The sequence below is a fragment of the Schistocerca cancellata genome, chromosome 1, assembly GCF_023864275.1.
Source record: "Schistocerca cancellata isolate TAMUIC-IGC-003103 chromosome 1, iqSchCanc2.1, whole genome shotgun sequence".
NCBI classification, from domain to species: domain Eukaryota; kingdom Metazoa; phylum Arthropoda; class Insecta; order Orthoptera; family Acrididae; genus Schistocerca; species Schistocerca cancellata.
In genome coordinates, this window is record NC_064626.1 from 64,366,480 (window position 1) to 64,381,557 (window position 15,078).

General features: G+C 44.4%; 1 protein-coding gene across 5 annotated transcripts in view; it reads left to right on the forward strand.

Annotated features, from left to right (window-relative positions):
* Window positions 1-15,078, forward strand: part of LOC126164992 (sulfite oxidase, mitochondrial-like) — a 166,659-nt gene that overhangs the window by 123,047 nt on the left and 28,534 nt on the right. For all 5 annotated transcript variants that reach the window (XM_049920288.1, XM_049920287.1, XM_049920284.1 and 2 more), the window contains exon 4: window positions 14,956-15,036. In XM_049920288.1, coding sequence (XP_049776245.1) covers window positions 14,956-15,036 — 81 coding nt within the window. The remainder of the gene's footprint in view (window positions 1-14,955; window positions 15,037-15,078) is intronic.

The following is a 15,078-nucleotide window of genomic DNA, read 5'->3' on the forward strand; positions in this document are numbered from 1 at the left end:
CTCATGCTGATGAATTGTTCTCCGCCATGCCGGGAGGCAAATATTTTTCGAAAATCGATCTTTCGGAGGCTTATCATCAGATACCACTTGATGAGGACTCCAAATGGCTGGCGGTCATCAACACCCTGTTTGGCCTTTACCAATACCAGCGGTTGGCCTTCAGAATATCCAGTGCCCCGGCGATATTCCAGCATTATCTTGAGCATGTCACGTCGACAATCCCTCATTGTATTAATTACCTGGACAACATAATTGTCACAGGTCGCAGCATGAAGGAACACTTGCACAACCTTTGCACCCTCTTTCTCCAATTCAGGTCTGTGGGCTTGCGTTGCAACCTGCGTAAGTCAAACTTCTTCCAACCGTCCATTGAGTATGTGGGCTACACCATCTCTCGGCATGGCGTCCAGTCACTAGGAAGTTTGGTCCAAGGTATCGTCGACCTTCCGTGGCCTGCTTCGCTGAAGGAGTTACAAGCTTTTTTAGGCAAGATTGCCTATTACCACCGGTTCATTCCCAGGGCTTCCACCTTAGCCTGCCCCCTGTACTGCCTTCTGCACAAGGGTGTTCATTTTGATTGGTCGCCTGCATGCAAGCAAGTGTTCTCCTCGTTGAAGGGCCTCCTCACATCAGCACCTTGTTTGGCTACTTTTGACCCCCATAAGCCGTTGGTCCTGGCTACAGATGCTTCACAGTATGGGGTGGGGATGGTCCTGGCCCATCGCAACGTGGATGGTTCCGAGCAGCCACTGGCGTTTGCGTCTTAAAACTCTTAGTCCCGCGCAGGCCCATTACTCCCAGGCAGAAAAAGAGGCTTTGGCCATTGTCTACACTGTTACCAAGTTTCACCCTTTCTTGTATGGCATGAAGTTTCAGTTAATCACTGACCATAAGCCGTTAATATCGTTATTTGGCCCCGTCTCGCAGATTCCGGATAGGGCAGCCCACAGACTACAGCGCTGGGCCTTGTTCCTCTCTAAGTACCATTATGACATTCATTTTCACCCTACTGGACAGCATGCTAATGCAGATGCTCTTTCCCATCTTCTGGTGGGCCCGGATCCTAAGTTTGATCGAGAGGAGATTATGTGTTTTCATTTTGATGTGGCGTCCCGCCAAGGGGTTGATGGCTTCCCAATCACTAGTTCTAGAGTCGCTAGGGAAACGGCAGCTGACCTGGATCTCTGGCAAATAGTTTGCCTCATTCAGCAGGGGTGGTCATCCCGACCTCCAGGCTGGGCCTCGGACCCTCTTCGTAATTAATTTGTTCTACGAGACCGCCTCTCCATCTTGGAAGGAGTTCTCCATCTGCCTACCGGTGATACAGCTCCTCGCATGGTTGTTCCTGCAAGTTTGCGAAGGGAAGTCCTCACGTTATTACATGAGGGGCACTGGGGTGTTTCCCATACTAAAACCTTAGCTTGCAGACATGTGTACTGGCCCGGTATTGACAGAAAAATTGAGCACTTGGTGGCTGCCTGTTCCCAGCGTGCGAGCCAACAGGCATCTCCCACGTCAACGTTCTCTTCATGGCCGCCTGCAACCCAGGCATGGGAATGTATTCACATTGATTTTGCGGGCCCGTTTCTCAATGGCTTCTGGCTCATTGTCATTGATGCTTATTCCCAATTCCCATATGTGGTTTGCTGCTCCTCAACCACTTCAGAAGTTGCAATCCAGGCACTGACAAAAATCTTTTCTGTGGAAGGTCTGCCAGTCACCTTGGTCTCGGACAATGGACCTCAGTTTATTTCACAGACCTTCCAGGATTTTTGTAGGCGCTTTGGTATTCGGCATGTTTGCTCTCCCCCCTTTCATCCACAATCGAATGGGGAAGCCGAGCGCCTGGTGCGCACATTTAAGACACAGATGAAAAAGTATGTGCACGAATTTCCTGCGGAGGAGGCATTGACATTTTTCCTGACGGCATACCGGAGCACACCAATGGGAGAACGCAGCCCCGCAGAGCTCCTCCACGGGTGCCAACCTAGGACGCTGCTGCACCTCCTCCGGCCTGGTCCTCGCCAGTCTTCACAAAACGGAGTACCCGGCTTTCCACTGGGTATGTCGGTCTGGACACGTGGGTTTGTTTGCAATCCATGTTGGATACCAGTGGTGGTCCTGTGCCGAAATGGCCGCCAGCTCTATACCTTGCAGGCGGGGAACCGGGAGGTACGTCGTCACCAAAAATCAGCTACGTCCACGTTTGGGCACCCACCCTCTGACCCCTTGGACACCGGCTTCCCCATTGTCGGCACTCATGTTGGTTTCTCAGGGGACGCTACCGGCATCACCATCGTTAGAGATGCCCCAGCAAGAGTCGGCCCCCCTCGCAGGCCTGGTTTCTCAGGAGGCTGGTTCACCTGTGGTCGTCCCTCCCCCATCATCCCCGCCACTGGGTCTTGCCCCTCCCGAGGTGGACCAGGATCTGGAGTTGACGGCTTGTCTCCCATTCTGTCCCGGGCTCTGGTGGTGGGACGATGGGGGCCTCTTCGTGTGGGTCACTTCCAGCCATATTCGAAGGTTCTGGCTCGAGGGTTGGCAGATCCCGTTGACTCCAGCCTTCTGATGGACGTGGAGGTCATCGCTCCTGCACCACGCTCCACCTTCTGACGCAGTGGATCGCAGTGGCTTCACCCCCCCGAAGGAGGAGGAGTGCAGTAACCACCAGAAAGATCGCAGGAGGCGCACATCGCCATGGTGCGTCATGGACGGTAGTTGCCACAAGTAGAGTCCCATCCACCAGAGGGCACGTGAGTATTTGGCTGTGACCTCTGCTGCTGGAACAACAACAACAACTCAGGCAGCACGGGCCATGCCCAGTCAGCTCACATCGGGCATGCCTAGGAGACAGTTCCTGGTCTACGCTATGTGAAGTGCAACGGAAAACGTGAACCGTGTTACTACAGATTCTCTTAAGGAACATCTCTTCCTCATTTGCACAAACCAAAAGCTCTTCACAGATTGTGTGGCAAATGTCTTCCTGGTCTTGACTCGTGAACCATTGGATGAACTTGCTGGCAGCAGGGTGCATTCCAAGATGCTGTGTCAGGATTTCATGAAATGATCCAATTGAAATGTTTCATTCTTCTGCAGTCTCTCAGACAGTCAGTCTTTGATTGGCATGAAGAATTTTGTTGACATTTCTGCCATGAGCACAACTGGTACACATTGAAGGGTGCCCTGAACAAGGGTCATCTTTAACTTCTGCCCACCCATTTTTAAACCATGTGAACTATTCATGACACTGAGGAAAGCTGAAGCACTCATCACTGTAGGCTTCCTGCATCATTTGGTGTGTGTCTGTAAAGGTTTTCTTGAGTTTCACACAAAATTTAATGCAGACACATTGCTCCTCTAACTCTGCCATATAGAAATTCACAAACTGTGTGACACAACATTCTACTCAATACAGCACTGAACAGTACTGCAATTGACAGATATACAAAATGAAACTTTGGGCAGTTACACATTAAACACAGGCATGTGCAAGGATGCCAACCACATTTCACTCCAGCACACCATTGGCGGAAAATTACAAATGTTCTGGAATTTTTTGAACAGGCCTTGTATTATGAACTTTTGTAATTGTATTGTGTGCACAAAGTTGAAAAAAAAGAGCCTTAAAATCAATAAATCTAAAAACAGGAGTGTCAGTTCTGCAAGGTTCGCAGGAGAGCTTCTGCAAAGTTTGGAAGGTAGGAGACGAGGTTCTGGCAGAAGTAAATCTGTGAGGACGGTGCGTGAGTCGTGCTTGGGTAGCTCAGTTGGTAGAGCACTTGCCCATGAAAGGCAAAGGTCCCGAGTTTGAGTCTCAGTCCAGCACACAGTTCTAATCTGCCAGGAAGTTTCAAAAACAAAGGAGTCTTTTTCGTATGTATTCTATATGATTTATTATAATTTCTGGTTCTGTACCTTCAAAGTAGGTTAAGTCACAGTGAGGTGCCGAAATGTGTGTCCTGACAACTCACAGGACTACCCAAGATTAGGATGTATATCCAATTTCCATACATATTTAGCAACTGGGTTCAATAGTACGATTTGTAGAGAGATGAAGAGGGGGGGGGGGGGGCAGCAGGGAGGTGTGGAAAATGGAAGGTGAGGATGAAGAGGTAAACATGGAGGGGGGAGAGAAGTGTAGAGGGATGGAAAAGGGGCAAATAGGAGGACACCCCCTCCCCCAACCCCCAACACACACACACACACACACACACACACACACACACACACACAGAGAGAGAGAGAGAGAGAGAGAGAGAGAGAGAGAGAGAGAGAGAGAAATAATGCTAGCATTTGGGGAGGGGGCAAAGAGTAATGGAAAAACGCAGATGGTGATCTGAATGGGGAAGTGGTAAAGGAGTGGTTAGACACAATTCCCACTTGTGTAATTCAGAGGCAATTGTGCAGGAAGGAAGTATCCAAATGATCCACTTAGTGAAGCAGATGTTGAAGTAATTTGTATTGTGGTGCACAGCATCTTGTCATTCATATGAGTAGACAGCCTAAATAGAATGCCTAAATAGAACGCTCTGCAGTAATTGCAGCATAGCTAATATGTAACATGGCTGCTTTCACACATAGACCTGCCTTTTTTTCTATAGGAAATGTCTGTTACTGGATTGTGATAGGAGGTGATGGGTGGGTGTGCACCTGTGTTGACCACAAGAAAATGATCATTGGGTTGCAGGATTGCAACAATTGGTATAGGGATGAACAAGAATATTCTGTAGGTTGGATGGATGGCAAAACACTCCTTTGGGTCATGTGAATAGGATTTTAGATCGGATATCCTATCTCGGTGCACGTCAAGATATTCAGAGTCCAGGTAAAGGATGTGGTTGCACTTTTCAAGGCCAGGTTGATAGCAGATAATCATAGGAAAGCTGATCTGTGGCTGGTTAATAGGTTCACTGATGTCAGAGGAGCAGATGATACAAGAGACTTGTCTATGGATGACCTACATATATTGTCTGTTAGTAAAAGGTCTGGTAAGGTTATCAGTACATTTCAACAACTTCTGATTCCACTGCAATTGCAGCTTCATGAATGGTGAGGCTGTAATGAAGAGGCTCCTTGATGTGGGACAGGTGACAACTGTCAAAGTGGAGGTACTGTTGATGGTTTTGTGCTTGGTATGGACAGAGTTATTTATGGAGCCATCTGAAAGGTGGAGATCAACATCTAGGAAGGTGGCTTGATGAGTTGAGAAGGACCAGGTGAACTGGATTTGGGAGGAGCAGCAGTTGAGGTTTTGGAGGAAAGAGGAAAGGTTGTCCTTGGCATGAGTCCAGATCATGAAAATGTCATAAATTACTCTGAACCAGGCAAGGGGTTTTTGATGTTGACTGGATAGGCATCATACAGATGTCCCACAAAAAAAGTTGGCACAGGACGGTACCACATGAGTACCCAAGGAAGAGCCACAGATTTGTTTATATATTTGACCTTAGAAAGTGAAATAATTGTGGAACAGTATGTGGTTGGCTAGGAGGATTACGAAAGAGGTGGTGGGTTGGTATCAGGAGGACATTGGAAAGGTATTGCTCTGTTGCCACAAGGTTATAGCAGGGATGTTAATGTACAGAGATATCGTATCCACAGAGACTAACAAGGTGGTAATGGGAGAAGAACTATGGAAAGGCAGTGAAGGAAGCAAGCAGCATCTTTAATGTAGAATGGGAGGCATGAAAAAGTGTTTGGAGGTGTTGGTTAACAAAGGCAGATGTTTATTCTTTGGAAGCATTGTATTCAGACACAAGAGATCGACCAGTAGGGAGGAGGCCTGTGGGGTTGGGTTTGGAGAGTCTGGGGAGTAGGTGAAAGGTAGGTGTGTGTGTGGGGCGGGGGGGGGGGGGGGGGGGGAGGGTTTGATGGTGTGAGGAGGGAGAGGGATTCAGATGACATATTTGGGGATGGACTTGTGGACTTTGTAGTTTGTATCCAGTGGTCTTGCAAAATTGGCAGAGTCCTTTTGCTTCATAGTGACTATGAGTAACAACCAACATGGTAGGACTTCTGTCTCTGGGAAGGATGATCAGGTCCAGATTGTTCCATTAAGTTTTGGGTGTGCAGCCGCAAGAAATCTCCTTCTTCTTCTAATATTTTGGCTGTAAAACGTTCAGCCATCTTCAGAGTGAGCCGCAAGACTGCCGCTCCAGTGCTTGCTTCGTCCCTTTATACTGTTGTACCGCGTGACTGCGCATGCAGCCACAGATGCAAATGCACCAGAGACGTTGGTCGGTGGCAGGGACGTGCATAATACGCGAGTTGTATCTATGACTCCGCATTTGATCTTTGTTGGCATATCGATATATCAATGTGAGCTGCACTGTGACGACGTCTTTGCGAGTTTATTACAGCAAGTGCCGGATTCCAGGATTTATCAAGATTGAAACCACTGTCTGTATTAATTAAGTTTGTCATCAAGTGATTTTCAGTTGCCTCCTTTACTATCGAGTCCCAAAATGATGATGTAGTTGCCAAAATTTTGACGTTGTCATACAACATACTGTGACCATTATCAATACAGTGCTCTTCCATGGCCGACTTGTTAGGTTGTAAAAGTCGTGTGTACCTCTGGTGTTCTGTACATCTTTCTTGGACAGTACGAGTTGTTTGTCCGATGTAAGAAAGGCCACACTCACATGGAATTTTGTAAACTCCAGATTTTCGGAGCAGCAAATCATCTTTGACGGAGCCCACGAGTGCAGCTGTCTTAGGTGGAGGACGAAAAATCACTTTTATTTTGTGTCTGCCAAGAATGCAGACACAAAATAAAAGTGATTAGAAGAAGAAGGAGATTTCTTGCGGCTGCACACCCAAAACTTAATGGAACAGTCTTTGCGCCACCAAAACCTGAAGATTCACAACAAGGTCCAGATTGCTTTTCAGGTTATGGATAGTAGTGTGTTCTAGCAGTGTGTTCCATAGGAGTGATGCTGGACTCTCTGTGAAGGGATTTAGTAAAGGAAGGTGAGACCAGGTTAGCTGCGAGGAATTCCTGAAAGATTACGAAGGTGGTGACTGGGTGGAAATGGAGGAGGACCATGATTGGAGGGAGGTGGGTACTGTTTTAAACAAGGTTCTATGTGAGGTTTTGGTTGGCTGTTGTCAGTGGGGTGCGGCAAAGAAATGTTTCCACTACAGAGAATGAGTAAAGGTCTGTTCCTTTACAAGTCCACGATGGTTGAATTTGAGTTTTGGGCTAAAGGTGAGGCCCTTAGAAACTAGGGTGACTTCTGCAGGGGTCAAGCCTTGCTGACTTACTATGCTTTGCACATCCCCAAAAATTTCATCTGACTTCCATGAAATACTCTGCTCCTAAACACCAATCCTGTAACACTGTTGTCAATTTTCTGCCAAAACTCTGACCACTCCTGATTCCAAACCCACAACCTCCTTCCTAATCCTACTAGCCACATCCAGATTGACAATTATTTCATTTTTCATAATCAAATCTATAAAAAAATCTTTGCCACTGCCATGGGTACTTACATAGCACCATCCTATGTCAACTTTTTTATGAGCTGTCTGGAGGAAACCTTCCTATCGAGTCAACATATAACACCCTTTGTCTGGTTCAGATTCATTACAACATTTTCATGATCTGGACTCATGGCAAGGACAACCTTTCATCTTTTCTTCCAAAGCTGCATCGCCAGTCCTGCTCAAATTAATGAGCCACCTTCCTAGATGTTGATCTCTGCCTCTCAGATGGCTCTGTAATTACATCTGTTCATATCAAGCCCACCAACCATCAACATTAGCCTCATTCTGATAGGTGTCACCCATTTCATGTCAAAAACCCCTCTTCCATGGAGCTTGCCACCAGTGGACACAGCATCTGCTGTGGAAAGCAGGAGCTGTCAAACTATATCGATAATCTTAACAGAGACTTTATTGATAGGTATTATACTACCCAGCACATCCATAAACAGATCTTCCATCCCATCTCTTCCCCCAATATTGGTAAAACTATTAACCAGCCACTGACCAGCACTCCTGTGAACATATGGTATCACACTGGCTTTGAAAAGCTCAACTCCTTCCTTCACCACACCTCTCCCTCCCCCCCCCCTTTATCTCCACCCACCTCTTCACCTCCTCCCTTCCTTCCTCCAGTCTCACCTTCTCCCTCTCTCTATATCTCTTATATGCTCTACCCTCTGAACTCCTTCCATCTTGTTATGCAACAGTTGCATCACCTGTCAAAAGACTTACCCTGCACTATCCTGCTATGCCCTCCTTGCCTCATGCAGCCTTTTCTTTACTCCCCTCCCTAAATTTATAAGCTCAGGCAACTGCTCTCAATAACTGCCAATCAACAATCAGCCTATCTGCGACTGTGTGTTTGGGTGTCTGTGTGATTGTGTATGCGTACTTTTGCTAAAACAAGAGTATGAGCTTGAAAGCTAGTGTGAGCCTTTTTATATTATGTGTATGTATGTGCCACACATAAGTCTGCTCTAGTTGAGTGATTGATTTCCCTTATTTTACATATTGTTCCATCCAGAATTAGTTTCTGTGTTTTATCAGGGTTACAAAGGATTTCATTAAAAGGAAACCAATTCATTGTCAGTTCTAGTTCTTCCTGAGTTGCCTGATGCAGTGTGTTGTGGGATGAAAAGTAGTGAACAAGGAGTAAGCTCTGCGGTACACAAGTCTAAACTTTCTTCAGAAAAGAATATCTATTTTTAATTGAGACAAACTGTGTTCTGTTGATTAGATATGACTTATTTACATCTAAAGATGGCTTGTTTATGTCATAAAATTCCAGTTTCACAAGTGGGGCCCATATTTCACTTCCATACAAGGCTATACTCCTGACAAATACCACCAAAAAAAGGCTTCCTAATACACTCCTGGAAATGGAAAAAAGAACACATTGACACCGGTGTGTCAGACCCACCATACTTGCTCCGGACACTGCGAGAGGGCTGTAGAAGCAATGATCAGACGCACGGCACAGCGGACACACCAGGAACCGCGGTGTTGGCCGTCGAATGGCGCTAGCTGCGCAGCATTTGTGCACCGCCGCCGTCAGTGTCAGCCAGTTTGCCGTGGCATACGGAGCTCCATCGCAGTCTTTAACATTGGTAGCATGCCGCGACAGCGTGGACGTGAACCGTATGTGCAGTTGACGGACTTTGAGCGAGGGCGTATAGTGGGCATGCGGGAGGCCGGGTGGACGTACCGCCGAATTGCTCGACACGTGGGGCGTGAGGTCTCCACAGTACATCGATGTTGTCGCCAGTGGTCGGCGGAAGGTGCACGTGCCCGTCGACCTGGGACCGGACCGCAGCGACGCACGGATGCACGCCAAGACCGTAGGATCCTACGCAGTGCCGTAGGGGACCGCACCGCCACTTCCCAGCAAATTAGGGACACTGTTGCTCCTGGGGTATCGGCGAGGACCATTCGCAACCGTCTCCATGAAGCTGGGCTACGGTCCCGCACACCGTTAGGCCGTCTTCCGCTCACGCCCCAACATCGTGCAGCCCGCCTCCAGTGGTGTCGCGACAGGCGTGAATGGAGGGACGAATGGAGACGTGTCGTCTTCAGCGATGAGAGCCGCTTCTGCCTTGGTGCCAATGATGGTCGTATGCGTGTTTGGCGCCGTGCAGGTGAGCGCCACAATCAGGACTGCATACGACCAAGGCACACAGGGCCAACACCCGGCATCATGGTGTGGGGAGCGATCTCCTACACTGGCCGTACACCACTGCTGATCGTCGAGGGGACACTGAATAGTGCACGGTACATCCAAACCGTCATCGAACCCATCGTTCTACCATTCCTAGACCGGCAAGGGAACTTGCTGTTCCAACAGGACAATGCACGTCCGCATGTATCCCGTGCCACCCAACGTGCTCTAGAAGGTGTAAGTCAACTACCCTGGCCAGCAAGATCTCCGGATCTGTCCCCCATTGAGCATGTTTGTGACTGGATGAAGCGTCGTCTCACGCGGTCTGCACGTCCAGCACGAACGCTGGTCCAACTGAGGCGCCAGGTGGAAATGGCATGGCAAGCCGTTCCACAGGACTACATCCAGCATCTCTACGATCGTCTCCATGGGAGAATAGCAGCCTGCATTGCTGCGAAAGGTGGATATACACTGTACTAGTGCCGACATTGTGCATGCTCTGTTGCCTGTGTCTATGTGCCTGTGGTTCTGTCAGTGTGATCATGTGATGTATCTGACACCAGGAATGTGTCAATAAAGTTTCCCCTTCCTGGGACAATGAATTCACGGTGTTCTTATTTCAATTTCCAGGAGTGTATTTAAATTTATATTAAATGCTATGCATTACTCTTTTTGGGAAATTTGTTTCATGATATAACCAGTCATATCTACTTTAGCCATCTTTAGTTATTTTTCTATCAGAATAACAAAACTCATTTACTAATTTTAGTCTCTCATTTCCTACTGTAATTCCCTTAGCATCCCCTGCTTTAATTTGACTGCATTATACCCATGTTTTAATTTTTGTTATGTTCATTTTACATACTCCTTTCAAGACACTATCCATTGCATTCATTTGCCATTCCCTGTCTCTGACAGAATTACTATCACATCAATAACTCTCAAAGTTTTTTTTTCTTCTTTCTAAACTTAAATTACCTCTCCAGATTTCTCCTTGTTTTCTTTTATGGCTTGCTCAGTGTAATGATTGAATAACTTCAGGGATAGACTACAAACTTCTCTTCTCAATCACTGCTTACTTTCTGTGTCATTTGATTCTTCTAACTGCTGTCTGGTTTCCTTACAAGCTGTAAGTAACCGTTCACTCAGTGTATTTTATCCCTGCTATCTTCAGAATTTCAGAGAGTGTATTCCAGCCTACACTGTCAAAAGGTTTCTCTAAATATATAAATGCTATAAATGTAGATTTACCTTTCTTCACTCTGTTTTCTAATTTAAGTTGTAGGGTCAGTATTGCCTCAAGTATTGATACATTTCTCTGGAATCCAACCTGACCTCCCCCAAGGTCAGTTTCTACTGGTTTTTCCATTCATCTGTAAATAATTTGTGACAATATTTTGCAAGCATGAGCTATTAAGCTGATAGTTCAGTAATACATACAACTGTCGCACCTACCTTTTCTGGAATTTGAATTATTACATTCTTGAAGTCTAAGGGTATTTTGTCAGTCTCATATATCTTGCACACCAAGTGGGATATTTTCATCATAGCTGACCCTCCCAAGGAACTCAATAATTCAAAATCTATTTTTCTATACACCACCAATGAAAAGGAAATACTTGCTATAAACAAGGAACTGAAGGCCAAATTCTCTGTTGCTACTGACAATATCCCAGACTACATCTTGAAGAAATGTGCTCCCCACATAGACAGGCCACTTGTTGACGTCTGTAACTGTTCTCTACCCCAGACAAATTGAAGACAGCAAAAGTAAAACCTCTGTTCAAGGAAGAGATACAAACAGAAGTATCAAACTACAGGCCTATTTTGCTACTATCCTGTTTTTCCAAAATAATTGAAAAACTATGTTGTTAAAGACTAATCAATTTCATAGAAAAAAAAATTATTTCTCAAATACACAACACGTATTCCAGAAATCTAAAGCTACTGAGACTGCTATTTTTGCATTCCTAAATGAAGCCTTTAACGTAAAAGACAGCAAAGAGCATATCTCAGCCGTATTTCTAGACTCTCTAAAGCATTCAATGTCATCAATCACAACATCTTACTTAAGAAACTTGAATCTGTAGGTATTAGGGACTGTGAATGGATCAAATCATATCTCCAAAATAGAGAGCAAGTAGTTGAGCTTGCTATCAAAGAAAGGAACAAGATAAAGTGCTACTGTTCAGGAAAGCAGAGCATTAAGTATGGTGAACCACAAGGCTCCATTCTAGGACCAATTTCTGTTTCTACTCTTTGTAAATCACTTGGAACCGACCAGTCCATGCCATAATTACATAAAATTTGCAGATGATACAAATGTGAAAATAAAAGGAAGGACTGGAGAAGAATCACTGCATGAGATTAAAGTGTATACCACCCACATTACAGACTGGTTTTCTGGAAACAACTTATTAATAAACACAGAAAAACAGTTACAATGCACTTACACACAGTGCAAAATAAATGGCCACTAACACCAGTTGTAGAGTTATTTATCAGAACCCTTGAAAGTGTAAGCTCTACAAAATTTGTTGGAATATGATCCAAGAAGATCCAAGATGGCTCCAACATACAAAATACGTTACAAAGAAATTGAATACCATTTGTTACACTATCAAAATTCTTTCTGGTTGCACATCAGAAGAGACACTAAAGATATATACTTCGCCCAGGCAGAATCGTTATTGCGATATGGCATAATCTTTTGGGGAAATGCATCTGTCAGGAAAAGTTACTTTATTTGACAAAAGAGAATTGTAAGAGCCATAGAAAATGCTGCTGCAAGAAGCTCATGGAAGCCCTTATTTAAGAAACTTCACATCCTCCCACTACCAGGTCTATATATCTTACAAGCAATAGTATTTGTTAGGAAAATCATAAAAAATAGCAACAGTCTTGTATCGACTAAACAGAGTATCCATCGGTATAACACGAGGAGAAAGCAGGAAATACATGTTCAACATGCATACACAACACAAAAACAGAATGGACCACTGCAAACAGAGAACAGACTGTACAATAAGCTACCTAATAACATTAAAACAATGAAAGACACTTCAAAATATAAAACTGCTGTCCATAAATATTTATTGCAAAAGTGTTGTTATAATATAGATGAATATCTCAAAACATAACAATTTGTTCTGTCCATGTTCTGTACTTTGTATGTAAACCTGAACACCTTAATACAGAAGTGTGTCACCTGTTTTACTTTAGTAATGGATTTTTAAATGTATACGGTACTTTTGAATTTCCATGTTTTTGCTTATACAGGGCTATTACAAATGATTGAAGCGATTTCATAAATTCACTGTAGCTCCATTCATTGACATATGGTCATGACACACTACAGATACGTAGAAAAACTCATAAAGTTTTGTTCGGCTGAAGCCGCACTTCAGGTTTCTGCCGCCAGAGTGCTCGAGAGCGCAGTGAGACAAAATGGCGACAGGAGCCGAGAAAGCGTATGTCGTGCTTGAAATGCACTCACATCAGTCAGTCATAACAGTGCAACGACACTTCAGGACCAAGTTCAACAAAGATCCACCAACTGCTAACTCCATTTGGCAATGGTATGCACAGTTTGAAGCTTCTGGATGCCTCTGTAAGGGGAAATCAACGGGTCGGCCTGCAGTGAGCGAAGAAACAGTTGAACGCATGTGGGCAAGTTTCACGCATAGCCCGCAGAAGTCGACAAATAAAGCAAGAGGGAGCTAAACGTACCACAGCCGACGGTTTAGAAAATCTTACGGAAAAGGCTAAAGCAGAAGCCTTACCGTTTACAATTGCTACAAGCCCTGACACCCAATGACAAAGTCAAACGTGGTGGAGATCATGATCAGCAATTCATGTCAGGGCCTCCATGCTCTCCCGACTTAACCCCATGCGATTTCTTTCTGTGGGGTTATGTGAAAGATTCAGTGTTTAAACCTCCTCTACCAAGAAACGTGCCATAACTGCGAGCTCGCATCAACGATGCTTTCGAACTCACTGATGGGGACGTGCTGCGCCAAGTGTGGGAGGAACTTGATTATCGGCTTGATGTCTGCCAAATCACTAAAGGGGCACATATCGAACATTTGTGAATGCTTAAATAAAAAAACTTTTTGAGATTTTGTATGTGTGTGCAAAGCATTGTGAAAATATCTCAAATAATAAAGTTATTGTAGAGCTGTGAAATCGCTTCAATCATTTGTAATAACCCTGTATGTTTCTTTCCCTTAATAATGTGAACTTATTTAGAAATAGAGTGCAATTCTGAATCTTTCATAAAATATTCACCTACGCACTTTTCTGTTCCTTGGCATTACACACGTATTATATGAACACTTGTATCATTATAAGCTCACTGCCATAATCATTTTAACCATGTATCATCTCATCTCCATTTTTGACTTGTCCTACATCATCATGTGCTTTTCTGCACACAATGTATGATCTACAGGATTAATAAAATTATAATTACAATATATAAAATAAGGTGTTATTTTGCAAGTTGTCATTCTTTTGATGTTAGGGGATTTACTATTGCTGGGGTTGGAATAAGTGGTAGTTGGAGTGTACACGGTGCAGATTTTACAGGGTGAATTATTGCAGATGTAAGAATCTACAGTGGGGGTAATGGTTTAGGAATGTCATTTGTTTAATTAGGACGTTATCGAGATTAGGAGAGTGTCAGAAGGCAACAGTGGTGATAGGAGGAGGAAGTCACAAAGAGAGGATGTCATTCCAGTGCTTCATTTCAGAAAGTCAGAACCTTGATGGAGTAATGTGTTGAGGGATTCAAGGCCTGGATGATACTGTGTGTCAAAATGGGGATTCTTCTGAGTTGTTTGGAAGTGACAGCTGTATTAGTCAGTGGGTGAGAGGAGGGAACATGGTTCCTGTCAGTCCTTCTGAAGCAGTTTCTGTTTTTACAGTTGCTGAAGAGATGATTTTCATCCAGCTGATATTGTTTATTCCTTCAGAATATTACAATACTGCACCAGAAGGCACTATCTGTTCATAGTTGGAGTAAAGACTGAGTTATCCTCCCAATGGAAAACTTTGAGAAATAATTGATCAGTTTTTATCTCTCAAAAGCATTACATCAAACATTTCCATATGTGCATGTTACTTGATTTGCTTTCATCTTCAAGGTGAATGGTGATCTCTGTTGCAGTTTTGTGCATTATGTAGTAAATTTATGTTGTTATTTGAATGGTATGATTAAAAAACTATTCAATAGTGTTTCACAACTTTTCAAGGAAAATATTCCCTCTGTGTGTACAGTACAGCCATTTTACAGAATGTATTTCTTTGTCCAGGTACTTTGGAAAACTGTGAAGAAACTGGTGCAGCTTCTCAAATAAATGAAAAGCCAAAATCATCCTCCAAAAAGAATAATAGTAAGTAGAGGAAGTGCTGAGAGTATTCTCACACAGCACTAT